The following is a 22580-nucleotide window of genomic DNA, read 5'->3' as shown; positions in this document are numbered from 1 at the left end:
GTCAAAATTTTTTACAATACGTGTAAATTTGAACAGGATGAAAAACTGAATGGCTCGGTTGTATTATTAGACCTTAGCCTACGATCTACATCGTTCAAATTTCTATGAATTCGCGTAAAACCGTACGATGTGACGGGTTTGTCGGCTCCACTGCGGAAGATGCACAATTGGTCGTACGTTTAATGAGATTATTAGACGCACAATCGCGTGTATTAACGCTACGATGATAGAGATGACAGAGTGATACAAGAACTGTTGACAGATGTGGAACTTGGCTACGTTTATGCGAACCAGCAAAATACACTGCAGAAATTTGTTTCAAAGCCGCTGGTAGCCAAGTCGCGATTCTTCCGTATAAATCAGATCTAGGGACGTCGTCGGCAACAATCCCTCGCTATGCAAGTTCCAATTAAAATTTATTTATGCGCGTCGCGTTTAATTTATGTCGAGTTATTCGTTTCCTTTTTAATCGATGTACAAGGTTGATCGAATAATAAATATAAATTGTTGAAAATTGGGAATAAAAAGAAACGTCGAAACCCTACTGCTTCGAGCGTAACGAACGTGTCTCGAACAAAGTAGGCAGTATAAGCTGTTGAAAGGACCAAGTAGGTGTGTCTGCGAGATCATGTTACTTGGACGGCACACCTCTCGCAGGTTCTGCAATATGTTACATTGCCAGACAGCGGAAACTTTCGAAGGAACATGTCGGCCAAAATGTTTGTCAATTTTATGCTTAATTGGTGCTGCGATCGACAGTTCGTGAGGTGGGAAGGGTGTAAATTATCGGTTCCTGTGGACGGTGTCAACCGCAAAACACGACAACCCAGACAGTTCCCTGGCGTTTGTTTTCCCTCGCCTTGAACATATTTTTGGAGTCGTGTTTCGTCAGACGAAAAATATCGCGTCGCGATTCCGTGTTCTCACCGTTGTAACAAACTTCCTCGACTCCACTTGTTCGATGGTCGGTGTCATTGAGTGGGTGTTCATTTTTTCGAATCTGAATCTAAATACTATTTTATGATGGTGACATTTTTCAAGCGTATGACCTCCGATGCCATTTTGGGAGGGGTGAAACGTAACAAGGACATAAGTTTGTGTTAATTTTTTTTATATCTTTATTTATATATTAACAGAATAAAGGCCCTTTTTAATTCGGTGCATTTCGCCTTTTATTACAAAATAAAACATAATATATTTGCTATTGCATATATGTTTGTTACCATTCATAATCATGTACAGTAAGTTCGATTAGAATAATATAGTAAAATAATTTTTAAGGAAATCTCTAAATATAAATTAACTTATAATTTTTAATGTGTGTCACTCATCTAGAGATATGAGGATATACAGGGTGTTCAGCCACCCAGAGGTGACCGAACACCCTGTATATATATCATTTGTAGATTGTGTATATATATAGTTAATACATCGAAATACATCGCGATGTAACTTTATATGTCACAACGCAGCTAGACGACTGCGTTTGGTCCGTATATCACTTGTAACTTGTTAAAATAAGTTACCACATTAAGAAGGTGATATAGAACTGTAGAATATTAATAATTTTGCCCACTAAATATTCAACGAAAATAAACATTTCTTTATAAATAAAATATTTTACTTTTCGATTAGATTGTATTATCGTACTACATTGCATCCTAACACGCAAGATTTGATTTTGCTAAAATAAAACGGGAAGGTGTGAAAGCTTAACAAAATATATTTTTAATTAAAAATAGTATATCCATTGGGCATTAAAAATCTTGGTTAATGAAATAACTGAACGTATTTGAACTTGAACGATCTGTGATAATCTACATTTGTTGCGTTGAATTACCATTCCATGTATTATTTTCATCGTTATCATCCCCGCCTGAATGAAGTTTATGTATATTCCCCTCCGTTTTGATGGTTGTCCCCCCTTCGTTACCCAAGTATCTTCTGACCAAACTAGATACCACAAACAACATTTTAATAAACTCTATACCTGTATTCCGTCGATGTAAAGCATTTTCATAAATGTCCAACGTACCCTGATGAGTTAGCAATGTTTTGCAGGTTAGGTATATGAGCGCCATCTGATCTATTTGTCGTATCTCTGTTTTCAGCAGAATTATTCTGTTGCCTTTGCGTATTTACCTGCGTACCTCCCGAGAAATAACCTAGTAGATAATTATAAACACCTAGGATAGGTGCAAAAAAGGTCCACACAAATCGTGATAGGAAACCAGCATCTTGTGTTGTAGTGATAGTCGCCGAAACATTAGACTAAAATCACAAATTAGGTTAATCAAAAATTTGTGTAAGATCGAAATGTGAGCAAATACTTGTTAAATGTAAATTTCAATTACATTTTTCATAGGTAGAATTAAAATCACAGCAGTAGGAACTAGTTCCAATTCTAAAAGTGTTTTATCATCTTCTTCTTGTGTCAAATCTCTTCTAGGAAATGAGATGGACATTGCAAATTGAGAGAATGGTAAATCAATATTCTGAACAACATATGTACGCAAGTCGCGTAAAGTACTTGTTGGTTCAAATTGTCCCATATGAGGATTGCCAGTTGGCAATCTGAATTGTATTCGAGTTATAGTTGCATTGTTTGCCACAGGGACATGAGGTTTAGATGGTTCCTGAACCGGTTCTTTTTGTTTTCCCTGCTACGCTCAACGAGAATAACATTTTTCGATAGATACAAATACAACTCTAACCATTGTTTTATTTAAAAAAAAAAAATTTTACAAACCTGTAGAGCTAGTTCTCTCTGTTTCCGTTCTAATTTATCCTGAGCAATTTGTTGCCTAACCTTTTCTCTAGCTACTGCTTCATCAGCTTTCTCTTTCCTTTTCTCCTCAAGAGCTTGTTTTGTTTTCAATTCTTGCTGGATTCGTTTAAACTTTTGCAGATCGTGTCCCATTTTACGGCGCTCTTTCTCTCGTATCACTTTCTGTTGTTCCTCTAAGATACGTTCTTTTCGTTGTAACTCAATCAACTGTTTTGCTCTTTCTACTTTTTCCTAAAAGCATACGATACTTTGGTATTTTTTCTTTAATATTAAACAATTGTAAAAATTCTATGGTGTAAACATACTTCTGGAGTCAATTCTTTGGTATCTGCATCTTCTGTCTCAGTACTTGTGTTTGGTGTTTCTATGGGTTTTGAACTAGTAGAAGATTCTACCTTCATACTGTTTGTAGTTATATTATCGCACACATTTTTTGATGCATCCATTACAGATGCTTCTGCATTTGATTTTGTTGCATTATCAGAATCATTAACACTACTGTCAACAGTAGCATTTTTCTCCCCATCTATCAAACTGTTGGAAGGATTTGCATTCTTTCCTGCATTTGTTAAAACTAAATCAATCTTAGATAATAGTTCAGCTGCTGTTACTCTGCCAACAATAATTTCCAGTGGTGTACCATTTTCACCAATAAAGAATAAAGATGGGGCAGGTACCATTGTATCTTATTAAAGTCTTTAGGAAAATATTAAATTTAAGAACTGTATTTTTAATAAACTATCTATAATTGTCAACATGTTACATAAAAGGATACAAATTTGGGCAAAGAACATATAGGTCTCAGATCTATATTCTAATCGAATTGCTACAAAGTTCTCTTGTTCTAATCGAGAAGAAACTTCTGTAGTATTGATTGTTGCAGCAACTTCTGCTGATGTGTCATCCTTTCCTGTAAATAGGTTGCAATACAACTTAACTTGTAACATTAATTAGATACAGAAATAACAGTTGCCATGATTTAATGTAAAAAAAGCAAATACGATTGCATAAATATAATTGTAGTCAATGATATAATTTAGTAACCATATAAAATGAGTGGTGACAAAACGAACAATAGCTTAACCTAAACTTATAAATATGTACCTTCGATAAAAACCACAAAAATTGCTTTCTTGGATTTTGACGTCGCAACTGCTTCGTTGATACTACCCTCGAACCACTTCATTTTCTTGTGAATTTAAAAATATTTGTATTCTATTGTAGTATCAATTGATAATGACGTAATGAAAAAGTAGTTTAATCACTAGAAATTTTCTATATAACTGACGTTTCAAAATCTGAGTAAGGTTTGGGTAGGTAACTTTGGACTATATCCAACTGCATCAAATTAATTCAATTCAGTAAGCGCAGAATAGGTATACAAGAGGTGCCATCAGAAATTTCTTTGGTGTCACCAAAGTTTCTAGATGTAGCCCAATTTTTACACATCCATGTGAAAAATGGTATCAATTAAATTTCTTAATCAAATAAAAGTGGGTATCCTATCGTCCACTATTTGATTTTTATGGAAAATTATTTAAAAATTGTTAAAAAATTAATCGAAAATGACGGGAAAATTTTTCTGAATGTTGAAACATATTTAAGTTATGTAAATATCAGAACAATGTAAATAATACGATCATTATCATGTATAATGTTATACAAATTGTTATCATTAATTAATACGGAATTCCAATTAGTGTTCTATGCATGTATTGTACACCTGCTCTTAACCAATTAAAAATAAGTTTCATTGTTAAATCGTCGATGATGCACTCATTGAAAGTCGGCCTTTAAATTCCAAGGTTAAATAAGAACCAACGGATATGGACCATTTTAGTGTGGTTAGGGTGTAAATAAGTATGTGGATGGAGAAATTGAAGAAGACGTAAACTTTATCCCTGAATCAGTTATTATCGTTCTTTTGGGAATAGTATCGCTAAACGATGGCGCATCTTGTGAAGAATGGTAAGTGTTCATTGCATAATTTTTTACTTATTATACTTAAATTACATTTCTTTGGATGTCGAAAGATGAAAGCGGCACATTGGATTGTTTTGTTGGCCACACTGTTTGTATCGCCATGTTTCTTGCTTTCCGTTGAGTTGTCATAAGGAATAGTGGAATAAAATGTGGTAATGGCGAGTGCGTCTGTTCCGCATATTTGATGTTGTGATAAAGTTGGGCGTACGCGTCCGCCTTATCAATTGTGACAAAGTTTTCTGTTTCGAATATGTTCACTTGGTTTTCGCGTATACGTTTTGTTTTTAAATTAGTATAACCGACAATAAGAAAATCAAAGTGTCCAGTGTACAATGTCGGTGATTCATTATCGGAATATGGAAGTACACGACAGATAATAGAAGATAATCGTATCATATAAGAAAAATTTACGACTTCGTGTATCTTGTCACACGTGCGTATACATCGTCTTATTCATTTATTAATACATTAGAAACAATTTTAATCGTGCTACAACGTCACGAATAATCAATACGTTCTCGTAAACGTATAACGCCATAATATGAAATCGGAGCGAGCATGAAGGTGACTGTGTGTTTTGACAACGTTCGAGTGGTGGTTCCTTGCGGGGATGGAACCCTACTGGTTAAGGATTTAATGCACGAGGCTATTCTAAGGTACAAAAAGGCAACTGGAAAAAATGATAATACGTTATCTATAAACAGCTTATCTTCTTTAACTGGGGGTGGCCTGTTGGATCCAGATGATAGGTTATGTGATGTAGCCGATGACAGAGAACAGATTGTTGCTCATTTTGTTAGTACAGACACTACCCATGCTGGTGGTGATGGGGCAAGTTCGGTTGGGACAAATAGCCCAGATTTTTTTCACTCCGATGGCAAAGAATTATCTTATCCAATTGATACGCATTCCTCTGTATCTACCAGTAGTATTAAAAGGGAAAGCACTAAAAGATTGTCAATGCACGCACTATCAACCAGAGAACCTTGTTTAACTACATATTCTGCTCAATCTCTACCCAGAGAATCTCGGCGTAGAGAACCATTGGGACAAGATGCCAAAGCATCGTTTGAATACGCGAATGCCAATATCGAATCTAGAGATCAGGGGGAAATTCGAAAAATTGTGATAAAGAATGAAGCAGGACCGCTAGGGCTTCACGTGGTGCCATGTTATGATTTATTGGGTAATGATCAGGGACTCAGAGTCGAAGGTATCGAGCCCAATGGCCGAATTGCTAGAGACGGGCAAATTGATTTGCACGACAAAATCATAAAAATAAATGGTCACAGCCTATTGCATATACCATTTTCTAAAGTGCAAGAAATCTTTCGAACCTGTATGACTGAACCGTGTTTACAAATTTCTGTGGTGAAGCATAAAAAATCACGTGAAAAATCGCTGCATAAAAATCACGGAAACACCAGTGGAGGATCAGAAAAGACAGAAACAGACGACAATGTCAAAAGACTTCAATGTAGTAACTACAACTTGTTACAGACTGCTAACACTCGTAAAATTGGACGTATGATAGAGATAGAATTAACGAAAGGAAGTAACGGTCTTGGATTTAGTGTCACCACACGTGATAATCCTGCAGGAGGTCATTGTCCCATATATATTAAAAATATATTATCGAAAGGTGCTGCGGTCGAGGATGGGAGATTGAGATCTGGCGATAGACTGTTGGAAGTAAATAATAAAGAAATGACCGGCAAAAGTCAAGCGGAAGTGGTTTCGCTTCTCAGAAGTATTTCGCCTGGCGGGAAAGTAAGAATGGTGGTGTCGCGCCAAGAAGAAATTTCCTCCAGCATTCCAGATTCTCAATCTCACGTTACCACCGCGAGTCAAGCCTCGGAAATTACAGATAACTCGAAGTATTGGAACACATTGAATACGTCACCGATAAAGAAGAATACCGAAACACAAGATAAAATTAATACCCGTAATTATGATAAATGTACATTCAAGTCCGTAAAATGTTCGGAAGATATTGTTTTGTCACCGCGAAAAAATCGCATGATATTAACATTGGATATACCAGTACACGATTCGGAAAAAGCAGGATTAGGTGTCAGTGTAAAAGGAAAGACTACAAACACGGATGAGAACACTAACATGGATTTGGGGATTTTTATTAAAAGTGTTCTTCACGGTGGTGCAGCTTCTAGAGACGGACGGTTAAGGACGAATGACCAGTTGCTCAATGTTAATGGGGTATCTTTGTTGGGATTATCTAATTCCGATGCAATGGAAACGCTCAGAAGAGCAATGCTCAATACAAATAGCTCTGTAACAGGTGTAATTACTCTCACAATAGCTAGGAGAATATCATCGTACGATGGAAACGAGAAAAATCTTCCTGAGAATTTGACTCCTCGCTGTAAATTAGAGTCCGCTAACAGTATATACATATCCGATTCTACAAAAGCCAATGAGGGTAGAGTGAAAGAAAAGAATAGCTTAAACTCACAGTCGGATATCTTAGACAATGGGGGTTTGTTGTCTTGTGTAACAGCATCTCCTTGGAATCCAGTCATCGACAGATTAACAGAACAGTATAATAAGAACAGTCTAAGGAATGAAAGTTACTGTATTGCTACCAATAAAACGTGGATCGAACCTGCCAGTAACGTGAAAAAGGTCACCGTAGGACAGCGCGACGAGCGGGTGGAACAAGTATTGTTAGAAGATTCCAGTGAACCACAGTGCAATGATGCTAAGAGAAACGCAGACGACAAAGACAGTCAGTATTCAGGGGACCCGACTTACGACAGTCAGTTATCTCTGGAGGAATTTAACTCCTCTTCCAATAAATTTTCCCGCGACGCGTTAGGTAGGCAAAGTATGTCGGAAAAGCGGCACGCCGCTCTCGATGCAAAGAATACAGACACTTATAAGAGAAATAAGAAATTACGGGAGGGTCGCGAGAATAAAAATCAGGAACAAGCCAATCAAAAGTCCGCGAATCAGGCGACAGAGTCGGAGGATCAGACGAGACGAGGAGGTAAATCGGAGAATTTTGAAAAGAATAAAAGTAAAAGTACCACCGAGGGTAGCACGGCGAGCGATAGTAATATAAAACGATATGAAAAGTCCGTGGATCCAGCTCAGTCGGAATACGTGTATACTATACCTGGATGTAATAATAAGTTCACTTCGCCGAGAAAACATTGGCTCGTGGATGATGTGCATGGCGGGATAACGAGTGGCAATAATTTTAAAGACGATCGCGAAGGTTTTCCAAATAGTAGGGGGGACGTGAAACAGGCTTCTCTCAATTCAGCTTTAGATGATCGATATAAACGTTCGCGAAAAAAGGGTGGCATACGGTCGATGCTTCGTTTAGGGAAGAATAGAAAATCGCTCAATTTCGGTGACAGTATCGAAGCCCGCCACGAATCCAGCAATTATTGCAGTGGAACGATCAATTATATCGCATAATATTAGAAGGGTATTTATAACGTAGATACGGAATTCACGATATACATAAACGTACTTGTACATCTAGAAACATATTATACACGAATACACATTTTAACACTCATCGCACGTTACGCGCGTACACGTACACGTACACGCGACCATATAGTATATATTTACATGTATGATTTGTTCCAAAGTGCCTTATATCGTTGCAAGAAATAATTCATTCTGTATATATAATTTTTGTACTCGTCTTCAATTCGTACCGATCATGTATCTATTTTTAAAATAAAAAATCGTGCACGCAATTCATGCAATGTGTAAGTTGAATAACCAATAGTTCCGAATTAGGAATTATTCCGTTGTTACTAATATATTAGGTTCCCAGAAAGTATTTTTACTACTTTGATCATTTTGATCGTTGTTTGTAAATTTCAATTTCTTCGTAAAAATCATCGATACAAACAGTCCGTAACGGAGCCCGAAAACATTGTGGTAGGTATTTTAATTAAGCCAGATAACGAGTGCACTTAGCTTGCAAGTATAGACTTGTTTTCTTCTGTTATAGCATTTCAGTTAACACCAAATCAGTTGTTGTACCAACAGAAGCGTTATAGAGGCAAGATAAATCTTAAAAAGCCGAAAGTGTTTTATAAGAAAGCGGTAGTAAATGCACTTTTAACGCCATTCTTTGTCAATCCTAATCAGAATAAGACTCTGGACGAATTTTGTCGGGACGCGTTAAGCGTGAAACGTAATTACGAACTTGGGCCCTACGAACAAATTATAGCGAAGGAAGTCCGAAATTGGTTCGACAAATCGAGAATGGTCGCCTGCTTGCATGTAAATAGCATAAAGGAAAATGATTTATTTGATACTAGGGTTTCGTTAAAAATGGCAAACATGTACTACAAGAAATACGGGACTCGCATCGTGCGCAAAGCAATAGAAGATTCACCTTACGAAGGCATTGGTCCGTTACTTAGTCAAAACACTGCATTTGTGTTCAGTCCTGACATAAATGTTGATGCTCTAGAAAAAATTCTTAAAAAATGTTTTCGAATTTACACAATGGGTAAGTGACACAGAATTATTTCCCGATGAATGTATCGATCAGTTGACTTTTTTTTTTAGGGGGAATATTGGAGGGTCAATTATTCAAGTACGATTATTTCATAAAATATGGTTCCATGGATATGACATCGGCGCATTTGGGTCTGGTTCAAATACTACAAAATGCGGGTGGTGTTAATCTAAATCAACAACTCACGCATCATCAGACAACACTGGTGGCACGACTGAAACAGATCGGTACAAATGAAACGCCCTCTAACGAGAACGAAGAAGAATCGGTGCCTGTATAATTGCAAAACTACCTGTATCAATAATTTATTATACGTTTATGATTCACACGAAGCTTTAAGTAAAATACAATTCATTTCCCCGAATCCCTTTGCTCGGATAGATGATAAGAATAACCGTTAGAAATCGAGGTGAGCGTCTCTTATTATCTCATTTCCACGAAGGACGGTTCCGCGATAAGGTTAATCGTTGAGCAAGCAGCGTGTAACCTATACATGTAACTTATCAGAATTAGTTTATCAGTTATCGAACTTGTCATTAATCACGTATCAAAGACTTCGGACGTTTTGAGTACCGATTGAACTCGATACGCGAGTATGTTAACAATATTGAAAAATTTCATCCGGTACATCTGTTTTTTATCGTGTACATTATTGCGTGTCGTTGTAGTAATTGTATCTTTTAATGGTTCTCTTCAGTGACAGTAATTGCAACGGGGATGACACTTGACTCCATTTTCTCCGCATCTACAGCCCCCGGACGTGTCCCCTTTTCCCTGCGAGAGAGAACAAGGAACGATCAATAGAGAAATGAAACGATCGAGTAATTATCAGGTACATTACTGTTTCTATAATACCGATATCTCAATGTATCGATTACTTACTCCTGGACCCCAACGTGGCCCTCTCGTTACCCAGCATATCTCGGTTTTGCACATTGAACAACGCAACCAATCGCAACCCCATTTCTTCATTAGTACAACCGCACATGTTGGACATGCGAGTGCCTCGCCTCTGTCTACCATTTCTTCCAGCATAGCGGCTGTTCTTCTGGATTCTTGATCCGTTTCTTTCGACAGTCTTAATTCCTGCTGGTATTGTTTGCAATTTTTGCCAGTGTGTATGACCTAAGACGTAACAATTAATTAGTAATCCGTATAAGAGCTTTGTTGAGACCCGGGTCACTTACTTTTTAGAGACACCCCACCTGTTTAGAAGACTCCGGTATGTTAGAGAAAATTTTTTCAGGTTTTCAGATTTAAAATATGGGGGGAACTAAATGTTAGTATCGTAAGATGAATTACAATGTTTACGTTTCATTCCCTGACCTGACAAGTTAGACAATTGTTTGCGCCGCACACAGGACAGAGGAAATTATTCACGTCGTCGTCGTAGATGCACCAACCGGGGCAATCTGGAGTTTTACAGTGAAACGCGTTGTTCCCAGCATTGTTCTCCGCTTGGGCAATCGACTTCGCAAGATGTTGCTGGTAAACCTCTGGCTCGACAAGCTAAACAGACATACAGATCAAACATACTCTTGTTTGGGGTTTTATAACTCCTGTAATATGGAGATTAAACAATTTTTAAATATAGAGGTTTTTTTTTCAAAAAACTTAAAAATTACTGTTAGCAGATTTTATCGATAAATTTACCGCCTTGATCTCACGTTCTTGAAGGGTCGATTCGCAAGTGTATTCCGAATCCCTGTAAGGGCATTTTACCTCGGCGTCTTCGCAGTATCTAATCGTATTAGCAATACACGACCTAGAAAAAAAATAGTCGAGTAACTGGGGCAGGGAACTATAAGTCTATAACGATCTTTCGTACCTGCAAAACATGTGTAAGCAATCTCTTAATATTACACCCTCGCGTGGACCGTATGTAACGAAACATACGGGACACTCGATTGGCTCGGAATTCGGTATAACGTCACAGTTTTCTAGGGAGATTAGTTCCTCGTATCGTTCCATTTTAATTTCCGGTGTATCTATTTCCTCTGTCACCTGTTGTCATTTATATTTGAATAAATGTTTATAGCTTGGTGAAACATAAATAAATATATGTACAACGTTTGATATTAATAGATACATAATAAAAACATCAAGTATTCAAATTAATTAATCTTCTTAGCAATAATACTACTTTGAGTTCCTCGATCACTTCATGATCTTCTTCCACAGCCTGTAACACTTCCGTCGACAAAGTCGCCTCCTCGTTTATCACATTTGGCAGTCTCTCTGCGTTATTAAGTTTTTCTACTTGTATCACATTTTCAGGTTTTAATTCTGCAAACCGAAAAAGAATATTTAAATACAAGAAGAGCGGTCAGAAAAAAGTCCAAATAGACACGTAGAGAAATTTACTGTTCGAAGATATTAAGAAGGAACAGATATCTTTCTTGATCCCTAAGAAATATAATTTACATCTTAAAACACATTAAAAGGTTCGTACGGATATCGATGGATATAAATACCGTTTGCAATATTAATCTTTATGTTATTAATATTTAGAAGCGTTTGGATTTTCATTTCTTTTACGTTACCTGGGGCTACGAGATACAAAAATATCGGAGATCCATCCACAGCCTGTAAGTCGTTTAGAGTTGCTCCATCGCGGTCGGCCAAGTTCTTACCGATAATCCATCGTTGCACATTCGCCGGTATTTCGAATTCCGTGTGTATCTTTGCTTTCAGCTCGGCCACCGTCATCTTGCTCGGCAACTGGTATCATATCTCAAGTTAGTAAAGCAGCCTAATACCACGTTATGGATAGCAAGCGGGTGCTTTGATTCGAGCAGGTACCGGTATTTACCTGAAGAGGTATGGGTCCCTGGTGAGCAAGCTTGTCCTCAATGTACATATTGACTTTAATCAACTGATCTTTGAGACGGGTTGATCGTTGTCGAATCACGGAACAGTGGATCTTGAGCCGCGCCAGTTCCTTCGCCAAGCCCGCTGCTTGTTGATGATGGCCAGACGCAATTGCAGCTTCTAACTTTCTAAGTAATCGGTTTATGGCCAGAGTGTTCATGTTCTTCTCCGTTGAATTGTCTTCTGCAAGAAACAAGGGAAAGAGAAAGAGAGATAAGGACGTAGTAATAGGGAAAAACGAATGACACCGCGTAATAAATTTAGGCGCATGATTCACCCGTTGCGTCGTACGGCTGTCCGCGCCATTTAATTAACATTTTACCTTCTTCGCTACCCCGGAACGTGTCTTCGTTCGCGTTTAATGTTCGTTCGGTCGCTGGAGACGCGTTCGTCGTTGCATCGGCGTTATTAATCTTTTTAACGTCGTTACTTCGCGCGGAATTGCCGCGTTGTTTCGGCGACGGAGGAACGTGAGCGTTCGCGTAAAGCGACTGTTCAATCACATTCGCGTAAGTGTTCTCGTTGCAGGCGGTCCTCGTCGTTTTGGTGGCTTCGATTTCGGCGAAGTCACGCGGTCTTATCAGCTGAAAGGTATTTTTCACCAGGCCCGAACCACCCAAATTTCTTCCGGACGTTTTGTAGAGAACGTTCTCCTGCTTCCATCCCGACGTGGACGGCTGTATAGCCGACGTGGACGGTTGATTCAATCTTCTCACGTTTCCACTAGTTTGCACCGAGCACGACACCTTCTGTTTGTTCGTATCGTAGTCGTTGCGCAGCGCGATATTCTCGACTTTCGTCACCGCGGACACGAAGTACGTAGTCTTTTCCGGGGCAGCTGGTGTTTCTTTCTCTCTCGTCACTTTCTCAGCCCCGTCATCGATACGTGTCACCATTTTACCCGACTTCGAGCGCTTTGGTAACGAGTGTTTCATTTCCTTCAGCATCTCTTTCAAATCCGTGGTAATTGGATCCTCGACGGTATTCAGTATCGGGGACCTCGTCTTGCCTGATTTTGCTTTCGCGTTCGAGTCGGTCGAACGAGAGCAAACCTCGACTGGTATCGATTTTTCCGACTGCACGGTCGTCTTTGTCTTCGCGTCCTTCTCCGCTTCCACCAGGATGTCGAGCACTTTAGTTACCTTACTTGATATTCCGGCTTCCTCCTCGCGAACTTTGTCCCTCTGATTAACCGTGGTCGCATTCGCGCGGCGATCGATGAATTTCAACTCCTTCATACGCAGTTGTTTGTCGATCTCGTCGAAGATATCCGAGAACTCTTTCTGCACGCCCTCCAGGTGATGCTTGTCCATCTTCCTGGGTTCTTCGAGAACGATTCCCGCGGATCCACGACCAGGGCTAAACAAGTATCCCCTCGCGTCCTCGTCGCTCGCTTTCGTCGCTCTCTCCTTCCTTTCGACATCCTGCCTTGATCGAATTTTATCCTCCGCTGCCTCATCCTTCCGCGGATACATCGGATCGTTCATTCGATTTGCAGCGAGTTGGCTCTGCAGGAACGATATTCTGCTGGAAGTCTCGGTGGCCAGTCGATCGTTCTGTTCTTTGGTAGCGGGGATCCTGGCCCCTGGTAGCCTCGCGTCCGTGTTCTCCGTTTTGCTCTTCGCGGTCCTTTGTTGCGGTAGAAAATATTTCGAGATGTCTTTCTCCATACGGCTGCTCTGACCCGCGGCGGACGGTGCTGAGAGTCTCGGTTGATCCTGTTCGAACGGTCTCGCGTTTCTCACGACGTCCCGTTCGAATTTGGACGCTTGATGGTCCCGTCCCCCTTTTGCGAAAAAGTTTGCACTGACGGTGACCTTGGTGATATTGCTAATAGCGTTGAACTTGGAGATCAGGGCTCTGGTGCCCCGTCTGGGCGACGAGTTCTCCATCGCGGACGCGACGATGTCCTGAACGATTTCCTCGTTCACCTCGTTTCGTTTCTCGAGGGCGTCGACGAACCGCGAGGACTTTAGCAGCATGGACGCCCTCGCCCTCGCTTGTTCCTCCTGAACTATGGCGGCCGCCTCTTTGTCCAGCTCGCTGATGTTAGTTAGAATCGACAGGCCAGACTTTCGTTTCGCCTCCTTCTTCCTCTCCTCCGACTGGCCGCCGCGATGAAAGAAGCTCAACCTCGACAAAGAGGCGTCCACGGAGTAGCCGGCGGAAGAAGCCACGTTCGAGGCGGCGCATTCTTCTTTTATTTCGCCCGTCGAGGTTGCAGGCCCCCGGAGAACGTCGCCCCGCCTGGACGGCCCGGAATCCCGGGAATGCTCGAAGACGCTGCGTTTGTACCAAGGTCGCGGCATGGCTGCGTTCAGAGTGCCAACGACCGAGGTTGGTGTCGGACTGTCTCGAGGAATGGCGACGTCTGGCGCGACGGTGCTCGCGTGCTTCTCTCGCGCGGTCTTCTTGGTCTCTTTTCTCGACAGCAGAACACCCCTTTGAAGCACCAGCGTGTCGTTGCTGATCGTCTCGGAGTCTCTCCGCGCCCCTACGTCCATTCCGCCATCGGTGACCGGCGGCGTTTCAGGCTTTTCAGGCGGTTTGGGCGCGCGTCTCTTTCGTCTGTTGCTGTTGCGCGGCGTTTCTCGAGCGTCCTGCTCCGTCGCGTTCGTCGAAACCTCCGGTGGATTTGGCGCGCGTCTTTTGCCCTTTACGTGCACCCTCCTGCGGGCCGATCCCGTGTTGTAGCTGGCCTTTCTGTCGTCTAGCCTCCTCGACGAGCCCAACCGTCTCTCCGGAAACGGTAGATTACCGCAAGAGGCGAACGTCGCCGACGGTTGTAGAGAGTATCTGGCGGTTATGTCTCTTCTGTGTGAGTGCACGTTCGCTGGCAGCGTGCTAGACACGTCCGCGACGTCGTTCTCTTTGTTGCCTACCGCGATCTTCGAGGCTCCGGCCGCAAACGGTCCGACTTCCGCCGCCTGCTCGAGGATGTCCAACGAGAGTCCGTCGCATCTGCCCACGGTGCCCGCGTGGAAGGCGAAACTACGCACGGTGGTGGTGCTGTAGAAGGTGTTTACGCTCTCCGCGCTCGAGGAGACGCTGCGTGGTCGTCCGTCATCCTCCCTGCACTCGTCGACCGTCTTTCGTCGCTTTTCGATCAACGACTCGCGATTACCGGACCGTTTGAACCACTTGAAGAGGGAGAACCTCGCATTCCCGCGTGCCTCGTCCACGGCGCGTAGTACGTGATCTACCGTGGCGTCCGTCGCGGCGACGTTCGACCCTCTGGCTTCCCGGTCGCTGATCCGTACGCCATTGGAGAATGTGTTCGCCTCGACGCTGCATGCGGCCCGCTGTACCATTCTTACTCACCGCATATTCCCTCTTCGCCAGAGCCAGCATCCGACCCCACCTTCGTACACTGCTCCGCGTAGTTCTTTATTTAGATTCACTCGAATGTGGTTTTAACTTCCTTCCAGTTCGTCTGTAGGTGAACCCGAACTCGTGGAACCTTCGAGGAATCTTACGGTACACAGACATCCGCGCCAACTATTGCACTCTGGTTTTGTTTCGACGTCGATCTTGCGATCGTTCCACCCACGGCCCTTCGTCGTCCATCCAACTCCGGTTAGCTCCGGGTTCTCTGGTTCGCGCGATGCTTAGAGACGCGTACCGTCCTGAGAATATTCGCGATGGCTGCCAAGGTGCGGGCGCGAACTTCCGCGGAACCTCGTCTTCCGATCGAGTTACGACGCGACTCGCGCGTCTACGTGCGAAGAATGTATCGCGGAACGGTAAATCGACCGACGAATTTTGCTGCGAAACCGACGGGGACGCTGCCGAACGCGCGACAAAGATACTCTCCGGTGCACTATTAATAGACGGGCCTTCTCCTGCCGTTGGTTATTTTCAAGTCCACTCTTGCTGTCTGCGCGCCGCTGTCCGAAATCAAAACAGAGAAATACGGGTCTCGCGCGCGGCTTTCGACCGCGGATGATCTAGCGATGGGATTGATACGTTCCGGCGACAATAGTATTCGACGCTAAAACCATACAAATCTCCCTTGCAAGAAGAAAATTCTTCCCCCGCGTGCGGATATCACTGTTTACTTCCCGGGACGTTCTTAAATGGCACAGATAATATTTCTGGGAAGTTCAGAGCTGTATGAAAACATGTTCTATTAGCCGCGACAATGCAACAAGACGTAACATAATTAAACGTTTCGATTGTGAGAACTGTACAATAATAGAAATTTCTAGGAAATTAGGAACACTTCCAACTTTTGAGGAAAGCTTCCAACCCTGCATTGACAAGACAAATTGCAGCTGAAGCGTAGGAACAGTTTAAAGAATAATAAAATGTTCAAGGAACCGACAGAAACCGCCAGAAAGAAGCAAGATTAGAAAAGAATTTTTCCTGATCTATACTTATTACGGATACGGATAATTCACGAAGAAACTAATGGCTAGTAATGTTTACGTTTGTTTGGAATTGTACGATGCAAGGCCACATATGGCATAAGTCGCATAGGAAATAAATTTTTAATATTGGACAGCCACTACTACTGTATCTATTCTATTAATCGGACCTCGATTCTGCAACTTCCCTCTTCAAGTCTTATAAAATTCGTTACATGGAAAAACATTTATAAATGACCAAGTTCGTTGAGTGTTTTAAAATTTATTAATTTTTTTACAAGTAGGAAGGATCGATAAGCATTTACAAAATAAATACGTCTGATCGATGATAAGAGAGACGGTTCAATTGTTAAGAATTCACAGCGATAAAGATTTAATAAACCATAGATGTTTGCGCAGTGTGCGCAAACACCGAACGCCCACGGTATTATTTTGGGCTTTGACTAATCCTGTGTGAGAGCATGGACCAGGGAAGTAATGACCAGTACCTCGTTACTGGTTAAACTGTATTACTGGTGACATTTATTCACGAACACATCAATGTCGCATTAAAAACTGTACAAAATACGTTGCCCGATATCGATACTATTTCGGAGCAACATAATTGGTGCGTTTGAGGTTTCGAATACAGGATTACACCAGAAATGGGAGATTCACTGCCCTTTGAGGTGTTTAGTGCAACCCTATAATTTGTCACACTTCGAGAAAAAGGCTTTGAAAATATTACACGATCGTCCAGAACACGGTGGAATGGTTTACACGCGATATCTCATGGTTAGTGCTGTATTTTTTATTTTGTATTCTACTCTGCCGATCCTATCTCCGTGCAAATTTTGCGTTGTATTTATTTCAGATACCCAATGACGTACATGTGCAATATGCAACAATGTTCGTTTGTAATAGGTAACTGCCACATGTATATGTATTCTGATGGTGTTCTATTATTTACGATCAGTCGTTACCCGCGGCTTCACTCGCATTGTAGTTTTACTTTTTTTATCTTAATTGTACCTGCATATCGAAAATTTGTGTACGACAAAAGGGTATATAAATTTAATTTTCAACAAAGTATGTCAACTAATTGATTCGATAGATTTCATTCGGTTTAGAGTCTAAATCTTCTAAAAATCGTACAATTACGATATTACAATTTCATTTTTACAGCTTTTGTGGCCCCAGAGTGCGAAGTAGAACATGATCTTCGCACGTTATCGCGGTGGTGCAACTTACACGGTTTGAAATTAAATCCCACCAAATTCTCTGGGTTAGTTATTCGCTCTTTCTCCCTCGTTCGTAACTTATCTTCCTTTAGTATCTTGCTTAATTCAGCTCTCCTGACGATGCAACCTTCCCTTAAGAATTCCGGTGTAACGCGGCGGTCTCTGAAGTTTGCGGAAGGTGGACAAAACAAACTCAAGTTAAGAACTTCAAAATGTATGTGTTCTACCATCTTATTTACAAAGACCTTGTCTCAACAACTTCTGTTTATCTTACTCTACTGAAAAAGTGTGCAAGACACAAACTGCCTTATTCAAAATGGCGTTTATCCATCGATTAAGTCGACAAACGTAAGAAGATCACGACGATCTCCGACTTTCGGTGTCTTCTGGTTTGCTAACCAATAAACGTTCTTCTTTTTACATTGCAATCGTCAACAAATTTTTTGGCGGGTTGCGCGCGCGCGCGTGTAGCTGTTTGGAAATTAACCGAGCGAGTATTTTTAATTACATCTACCGCGAAGAAAAGCACCAACGAGAGGGAGCCAACCAGCAGACTTGAACCACATCGCTGAGCATGCTTGCACGAGAGTTCGTCGGGCAGGTATCTCGAAAGGCAAAGCAGTTTCAGTAAACACTGCGCGAACCACGAAACGGACGCGCTGGTACGACGTGTATTTACGTTCGGTACATGCGAGCCTCGATGACGTACAATGGCGTCGAAATCGCGGACCAAAGAGACACGCGAGAACGAACGATGTTCTAAGGAAGCGTCTATCCGTGTTCCCGTGTTTTATTTAATTACTCGGCAACGTTCAAAGTAGTTTCGCCCGGATACTTCGCCACACTCCGTTAAAGGGTTTCGTTTAAACGAACCACGAGTCGGTTTTTCCTACAGCGCCTTCAAAGAGGGCCGCTGCTAAACAACTCTGTGCACACTAGAGCCAGCATTATTCCGGTGCCTCGGCGGTTGCATCTCCACCGGAGCTTTTAAATTGGCATAAGCAGGATTTCTTCTCGTCCGTGGTCCTTCCTCGTCGTCGAAGACTCGTCGTATTCGATAGACGCTAGTCTCCTTCGTTAATTATAATTTTGCTGCATTTACTTTTCAACTGTCCTCTTTCAGGTCGATCTCTTCGAACGCGTTCCGAAAAGATCAAACTCGCTTTCTCTGATCCATACGATATCCTTGTATCTACTCTGCCAGGTTCTAATCTGCTTCCTTTTTCGTTTAGATTCGCTTCTTCGCGCCCCGGAACTTCTTCATCTCTTCCCGTGTTTTTCCTACAGCTTGGGAACATTCTATGCTCTATCCTATCCCCTAAAACACCTAATACTTCTTTTTTACATTCCCTTCGCCCTATCTCGCGAAACTCCTTTCCTCTCCGAAGTTCTTGAGAAGCTCTGCACGTCGCAGCTGCAAAGATTTATTGGATGTTGCGCCCGACTATTAATCCAAGTTCCGTAGATGTCAGTGTTTCGTCAGCTTTATTACATGTATCGTTGGACATTACGCTTATTATAATATAAAATAGGGTAAATTAAATATTTGTGCAATTACTCCCAAAAGGGTATCGTACATTCGTATGTACGTGGAGCTGTATGTAAATATAATAAATTTTAAAGTCCCATTTTATGCAGATTCCTGAAACGCGCGCAGGGCTACCATTGTCGACGCTATAATATTAGTCTCACGACTCGTATGCGTTTCCGGATACATTTTGTCCTCTTCTACGCTCCCTCTCCAACGTAACCCGTAAAAATTATCATCCGTTCTCGATTTCGTTCGATTATAGCGTGCAATGAGACGGCGTGGAGCGAGCGACGTCGCCAAATAAAGTCTCCCGAAAGGGCGTCCTCGAGTGTTCCAGGCTCAGACAGAGAGACCGGGCAGACATTTAGTGTACGTTCACGTCCGAACGACGCCGCGGCGGCCGTGTGTGGGTGGTCTTAGCTCACTTTTATTGTCGGAAGCCGAACTGGAGCGCAAGAGTCTACCGTACACCCTGTTCTCGATCTCCAACCCCTCCTCTCGTTCGGGAGTTTATTTCGCGAATTCACCCACCACCCCTTGGCTTGGCTCGAACCCTGTTCCACGCTACGTACCAGCGCCATATCGCGTCCTGAATACAAATCGCGATGTTTCCTTTCGCGAGTTCCCGAAGACTTTTAGAACGCGATCATTACCATTAATGAAGAAGTCAATGTTGCCCCGTCGCTTCTTGCTTCCCTTTCTCTTACGTCTTCCTCGACCCACCCGGAAGCCTTTAAGCCTTCTTTTTCCGGTCCACCGTCCACCGATGGGCCTCCAAGAGTCCTGCAAGTTTTCGCGCAAGTCGAGACTACGAAGCCTCGAGGTAGGCAGAAACTTGGTGGTCTTCGCGGGGATCGAAAAGAGTTATCGAACAGTTGCGGACCAGCAATTAAATCGCGAAATACCTGGCAAATCGACAGGCTGCGTTGGTTTGCACAAGGTAGAAGCAACTATTCGAGTAAACGAAAATAAACAGACGGACGACGGTCGCGTATTCCGAAGAGGTTAAAACTATTCGAAAACTCTTGGTCCGCGTAACTCACGTCCCACGCCGAGGCGAAGTTCCGCGGCCGATCGTAACGCACGATTATTCCCTCCGGTATCGAGCCACCGGGCGCGGGCATATCCGCGATTTACAATTTTTATGCCGGATTCCCCAGCAGAGCGCTACAAGTCGCACACGCCGGGCCGAGTGTCGTTGAACTTTCGAAAGGTCGTGGGCTGCGGCGCCGCGCCATTGCTCGAAATTTAGTTACTCCTGTTGGAATCAGCCGATGTTTTATTCAGTTACGCGCAGGCCCGACTCCGCCCGCACTTCCAGGAACAGGGATATAAATTAATCGCGATCACAATTTTTGCCCCCGACCACTCCATCCAAGCAAAAAGTTTTCCGGTATGTAAAACGGGACGTCGATCGCGGAACGACGTGGCTTCATTTAGGCGAACTCCTTCCTTTGCGTCTTAAATTAAAATTAAAGCGGACGTGCTCTACCGCCGAGCTGCCCGTTCAAGAGCATCGATAATCGTCTCGGTGCTATGATACAGGTTTAGATTCAAGTATATTTTATTTAGGGCACGTAGGACCACGTACAAGGTCCTATAACACCTACTTTTCCTTTTACGTTCGTTGGCTTTATATGATTTACATCGTAGCATTTTTCTTTTTATACCATGTTGTAGTACTTTCTCTTTGTAACATGTCAATACTTGTATTCAACTTACAACTACTTAATTTTAAAACTATTGGTTTTCGTACTATAGTACTATTTGCCTGATCGTGGATGCTATATTATTAATCTATAAGCAGTTAAAAGTACATCTATGACTCTTTTAATGTATCTTTTGTAATTTACGATGACTCAACATTTTTATAAATCAATAGGTTGTTCGTCCGTAAATAAATAAATAAATAGACTCTTCATTTACGAACTTCATTGTTTTTAAAAAAATTATTGAGTTGGCAGATGAAGTAGATCTCGATTTAAACTAGACACTTCCCACACTAGCCACCAGAGGGTTACCGCTCTATCTGTATCTTTCTCACAAGTGCTCGACCGACCATTAGCAGTCCACTATCTCGCTTATTTTTTCCTACAATAGCAAGTCGTGATTACTTTGCAAGTAGCAGGGGGAAAATTTAGTCAACAGTCACGCGTTTCATCGATCGATGCAAACGGACGTTTAAAGTTTCGAACGATCTTTCGTTGACGTATTCTGTCTTAAAGCGTTTCCTCGAGGGTCGACGAAAGGGAAGCTGTGCGCACGATCTGTGTTCATCTTAACTCGAGAACAGAGGGACCCAGCGATACGCGAGGGAAAATACTCCTCAGACGGACTTCGACTTGCTCCGGGATCTCCCGTACCCTTTGGCTATCTCCTTAGTTACACCGTTGTTCCGTACGTGAGCAAGATAGTTAGATTGTCTTCTCGAAGTTACCCACCGCACGCGGGATTAGACCCCAGTTTCTCTCCGTGTCCATACGTACCGCAAGCTGTGAGCCAGCTCCTGGCAATATCTGCACCCGTTGATGAATACTACGCAAGTACAGACGCGCCGAATTCGCTACGGGTGCGCGGATTCGTGAAATGATCGCTGATAACGAGCTTGCCAAATTACATTCGCCCGTAAATTTGTTTCGTCGCGACACCGCGAAGTAAATTATGAAACGCCGGGGCCCCGGCGTTTGTTCGACGAAAATTCGATTTCTCGCACGGCGACCAATTAACGCTACCGATAATCATAAAATTGGAAGCCCAGGCCTAACCGCCGATCGTCGATGGACGGGCAAAATTTTCGTCGAATCTCTGCCGTGAAATTCCACGGTGGTCCCGGAATCCTAGAAAATTGTTAAGAGAAAATAAATTCCCACAGATAAAAGTTGAATCCCATACGCTTCGTATAAAATTGTTACACCATCGATAAACTTTACGATATATTCTGTAATTTCGTTTCCTTACGTGTACAATAAATAATCCATTTTCAGGTCTTTTCGAGCGCAAACGCGAGCAGAAATTTGGAGCTTTACCGATGACGCATCATCCTTCTCTGGCTAATTCCACAACTGTTCAAATCCCTCTTCCATTGAATCGAATGCTCCGATCAGGTATGAAATTGATTTCCAGTAAATCTTCCTCTTCAATTTCACAACACGCTTTAATGCGTTTTGCGTTCCACCGCGCCGCGGATTGATCGTAGTCTTCCGAACGCATTAACTGGAACGCGCGCGATCAACAGTAGGACGGATGGTCATTTATCAGAAACAGTAGTAAATCGATCCTGATAATCGTTGAGGAGCGAAAGAGGTGAGGG

At 42.3% G+C, this 22580-nt stretch overlaps 4 protein-coding genes across 5 annotated transcripts; 2 read left to right on the top strand and 2 right to left on the bottom strand.

Moving 5' to 3' along the window:
• Positions 1 to 1118: 1118 nt before the first annotated feature.
• LOC143343784 (UBX domain-containing protein 4) lies at positions 1119 to 4265 on the bottom strand. Its single transcript, XM_076769016.1, has 7 exons — positions 3893 to 4265; positions 3564 to 3698; positions 3094 to 3473; positions 2750 to 3019; positions 2355 to 2663; positions 2036 to 2271; positions 1119 to 1953 (listed from the first exon to the last, which is right to left on the bottom strand). The coding sequence occupies exons 1-7, from the start codon at positions 3972 to 3974 to the stop codon at positions 1818 to 1820; spliced, it is 1548 nt and encodes a 515-aa protein (XP_076625131.1). The 5' UTR covers positions 3975 to 4265; the 3' UTR covers positions 1119 to 1817.
• Positions 4266 to 4614: 349 nt separating this feature from the next.
• LOC143343216 (large ribosomal subunit protein uL10m-like) lies at positions 4615 to 9609 on the top strand. Its single transcript, XM_076767865.1, has 3 exons — positions 4615 to 4756; positions 8766 to 9272; positions 9332 to 9609. The coding sequence occupies exons 1-3, from the start codon at positions 4735 to 4737 to the stop codon at positions 9559 to 9561; spliced, it is 759 nt and encodes a 252-aa protein (XP_076623980.1). The 5' UTR covers positions 4615 to 4734; the 3' UTR covers positions 9562 to 9609.
• Positions 4792 to 8505, top strand: LOC143343215 (partitioning defective 3 homolog). Its single transcript, XM_076767864.1, has one exon. It carries the CDS (start codon positions 5330 to 5332, stop codon positions 8213 to 8215), a length of 2886 nt encoding a protein of 961 aa, XP_076623979.1. The 5' UTR covers positions 4792 to 5329; the 3' UTR covers positions 8216 to 8505.
• Positions 9571 to 16283, bottom strand: LOC143343214 (uncharacterized). 2 transcript variants are annotated; one of them, XM_076767862.1, is made up of 9 exons: positions 12475 to 16045; positions 12094 to 12335; positions 11825 to 12002; positions 11425 to 11567; positions 11110 to 11285; positions 10935 to 11046; positions 10608 to 10790; positions 10164 to 10406; positions 9571 to 10055 (listed from the first exon to the last, which is right to left on the bottom strand). In XM_076767862.1, the coding sequence occupies exons 1-9, from the start codon at positions 15461 to 15463 to the stop codon at positions 9975 to 9977; spliced, it is 4347 nt and encodes a 1448-aa protein (XP_076623977.1). In that variant the 5' UTR covers positions 15464 to 16045; the 3' UTR covers positions 9571 to 9974. The 2 variants fall into 2 exon arrangements, with proteins under 2 accessions (XP_076623977.1, XP_076623978.1); XM_076767863.1 differs by lacking the exon at positions 9571 to 10055 and adding an exon at positions 10469 to 10486 and having other exon boundaries at positions 10293 to 10406; positions 12475 to 16283.
• Between the last annotated feature and the right edge of the window lie 6297 nt (positions 16284 to 22580).

Source organism: Colletes latitarsis, chromosome 7 (genome assembly GCF_051014445.1).
Source record: "Colletes latitarsis isolate SP2378_abdomen chromosome 7, iyColLati1, whole genome shotgun sequence".
NCBI classification, from domain to species: domain Eukaryota; kingdom Metazoa; phylum Arthropoda; class Insecta; order Hymenoptera; family Colletidae; genus Colletes; species Colletes latitarsis.
The sequence above is the reverse complement of the archived record's forward strand: the minus strand, read 5'-3'. Positions and strand labels throughout refer to the sequence as shown.

Coding starts and splice junctions, on each gene's coding strand:
- LOC143343784 (XM_076769016.1), bottom strand. CDS start 3,974: ATGAAGTGGTTCGAGGGTAGTATCAACGAAGCAGTTGCGACGTCAAAA. Junction 3,474..3,563: donor TATGTTCTTTGCCCAAATTT/GTATCCTTTTAT, acceptor GACTTTAATAAG/ATACAATGGTACCTGCCCCA. Junction 2,664..2,749: donor AGAGAGAACTAGCTCTACAG/GTTTGTAAAATT, acceptor CGTTGAGCGTAG/CAGGGAAAACAAAAAGAACC.
- LOC143343216 (XM_076767865.1), top strand. CDS start 4,735: ATGGCGCATCTTGTGAAGAATG. Junction 4,757..8,765: donor GGCGCATCTTGTGAAGAATG/GTAAGTGTTCAT, acceptor CTTCTGTTATAG/CATTTCAGTTAACACCAAAT. Junction 9,273..9,331: donor TTTTCGAATTTACACAATGG/GTAAGTGACACA, acceptor TTTTTTTTTTAG/GGGGAATATTGGAGGGTCAA.
- LOC143343215 (XM_076767864.1), top strand. CDS start 5,330: ATGAAGGTGACTGTGTGTTTTGACAACGTTCGAGTGGTGGTTCCTTGC.
- LOC143343214 (XM_076767862.1), bottom strand. CDS start 15,463: ATGGTACAGCGGGCCGCATGCAGCGTCGAGGCGAACACATTCTCCAAT. Junction 11,047..11,109: donor TGCTTACACATGTTTTGCAG/GTACGAAAGATC, acceptor TTTTTTTTCTAG/GTCGTGTATTGCTAATACGA. Junction 10,407..10,607: donor ACAATTGTCTAACTTGTCAG/GTCAGGGAATGA, acceptor GTTACGTCTTAG/GTCATACACACTGGCAAAAA.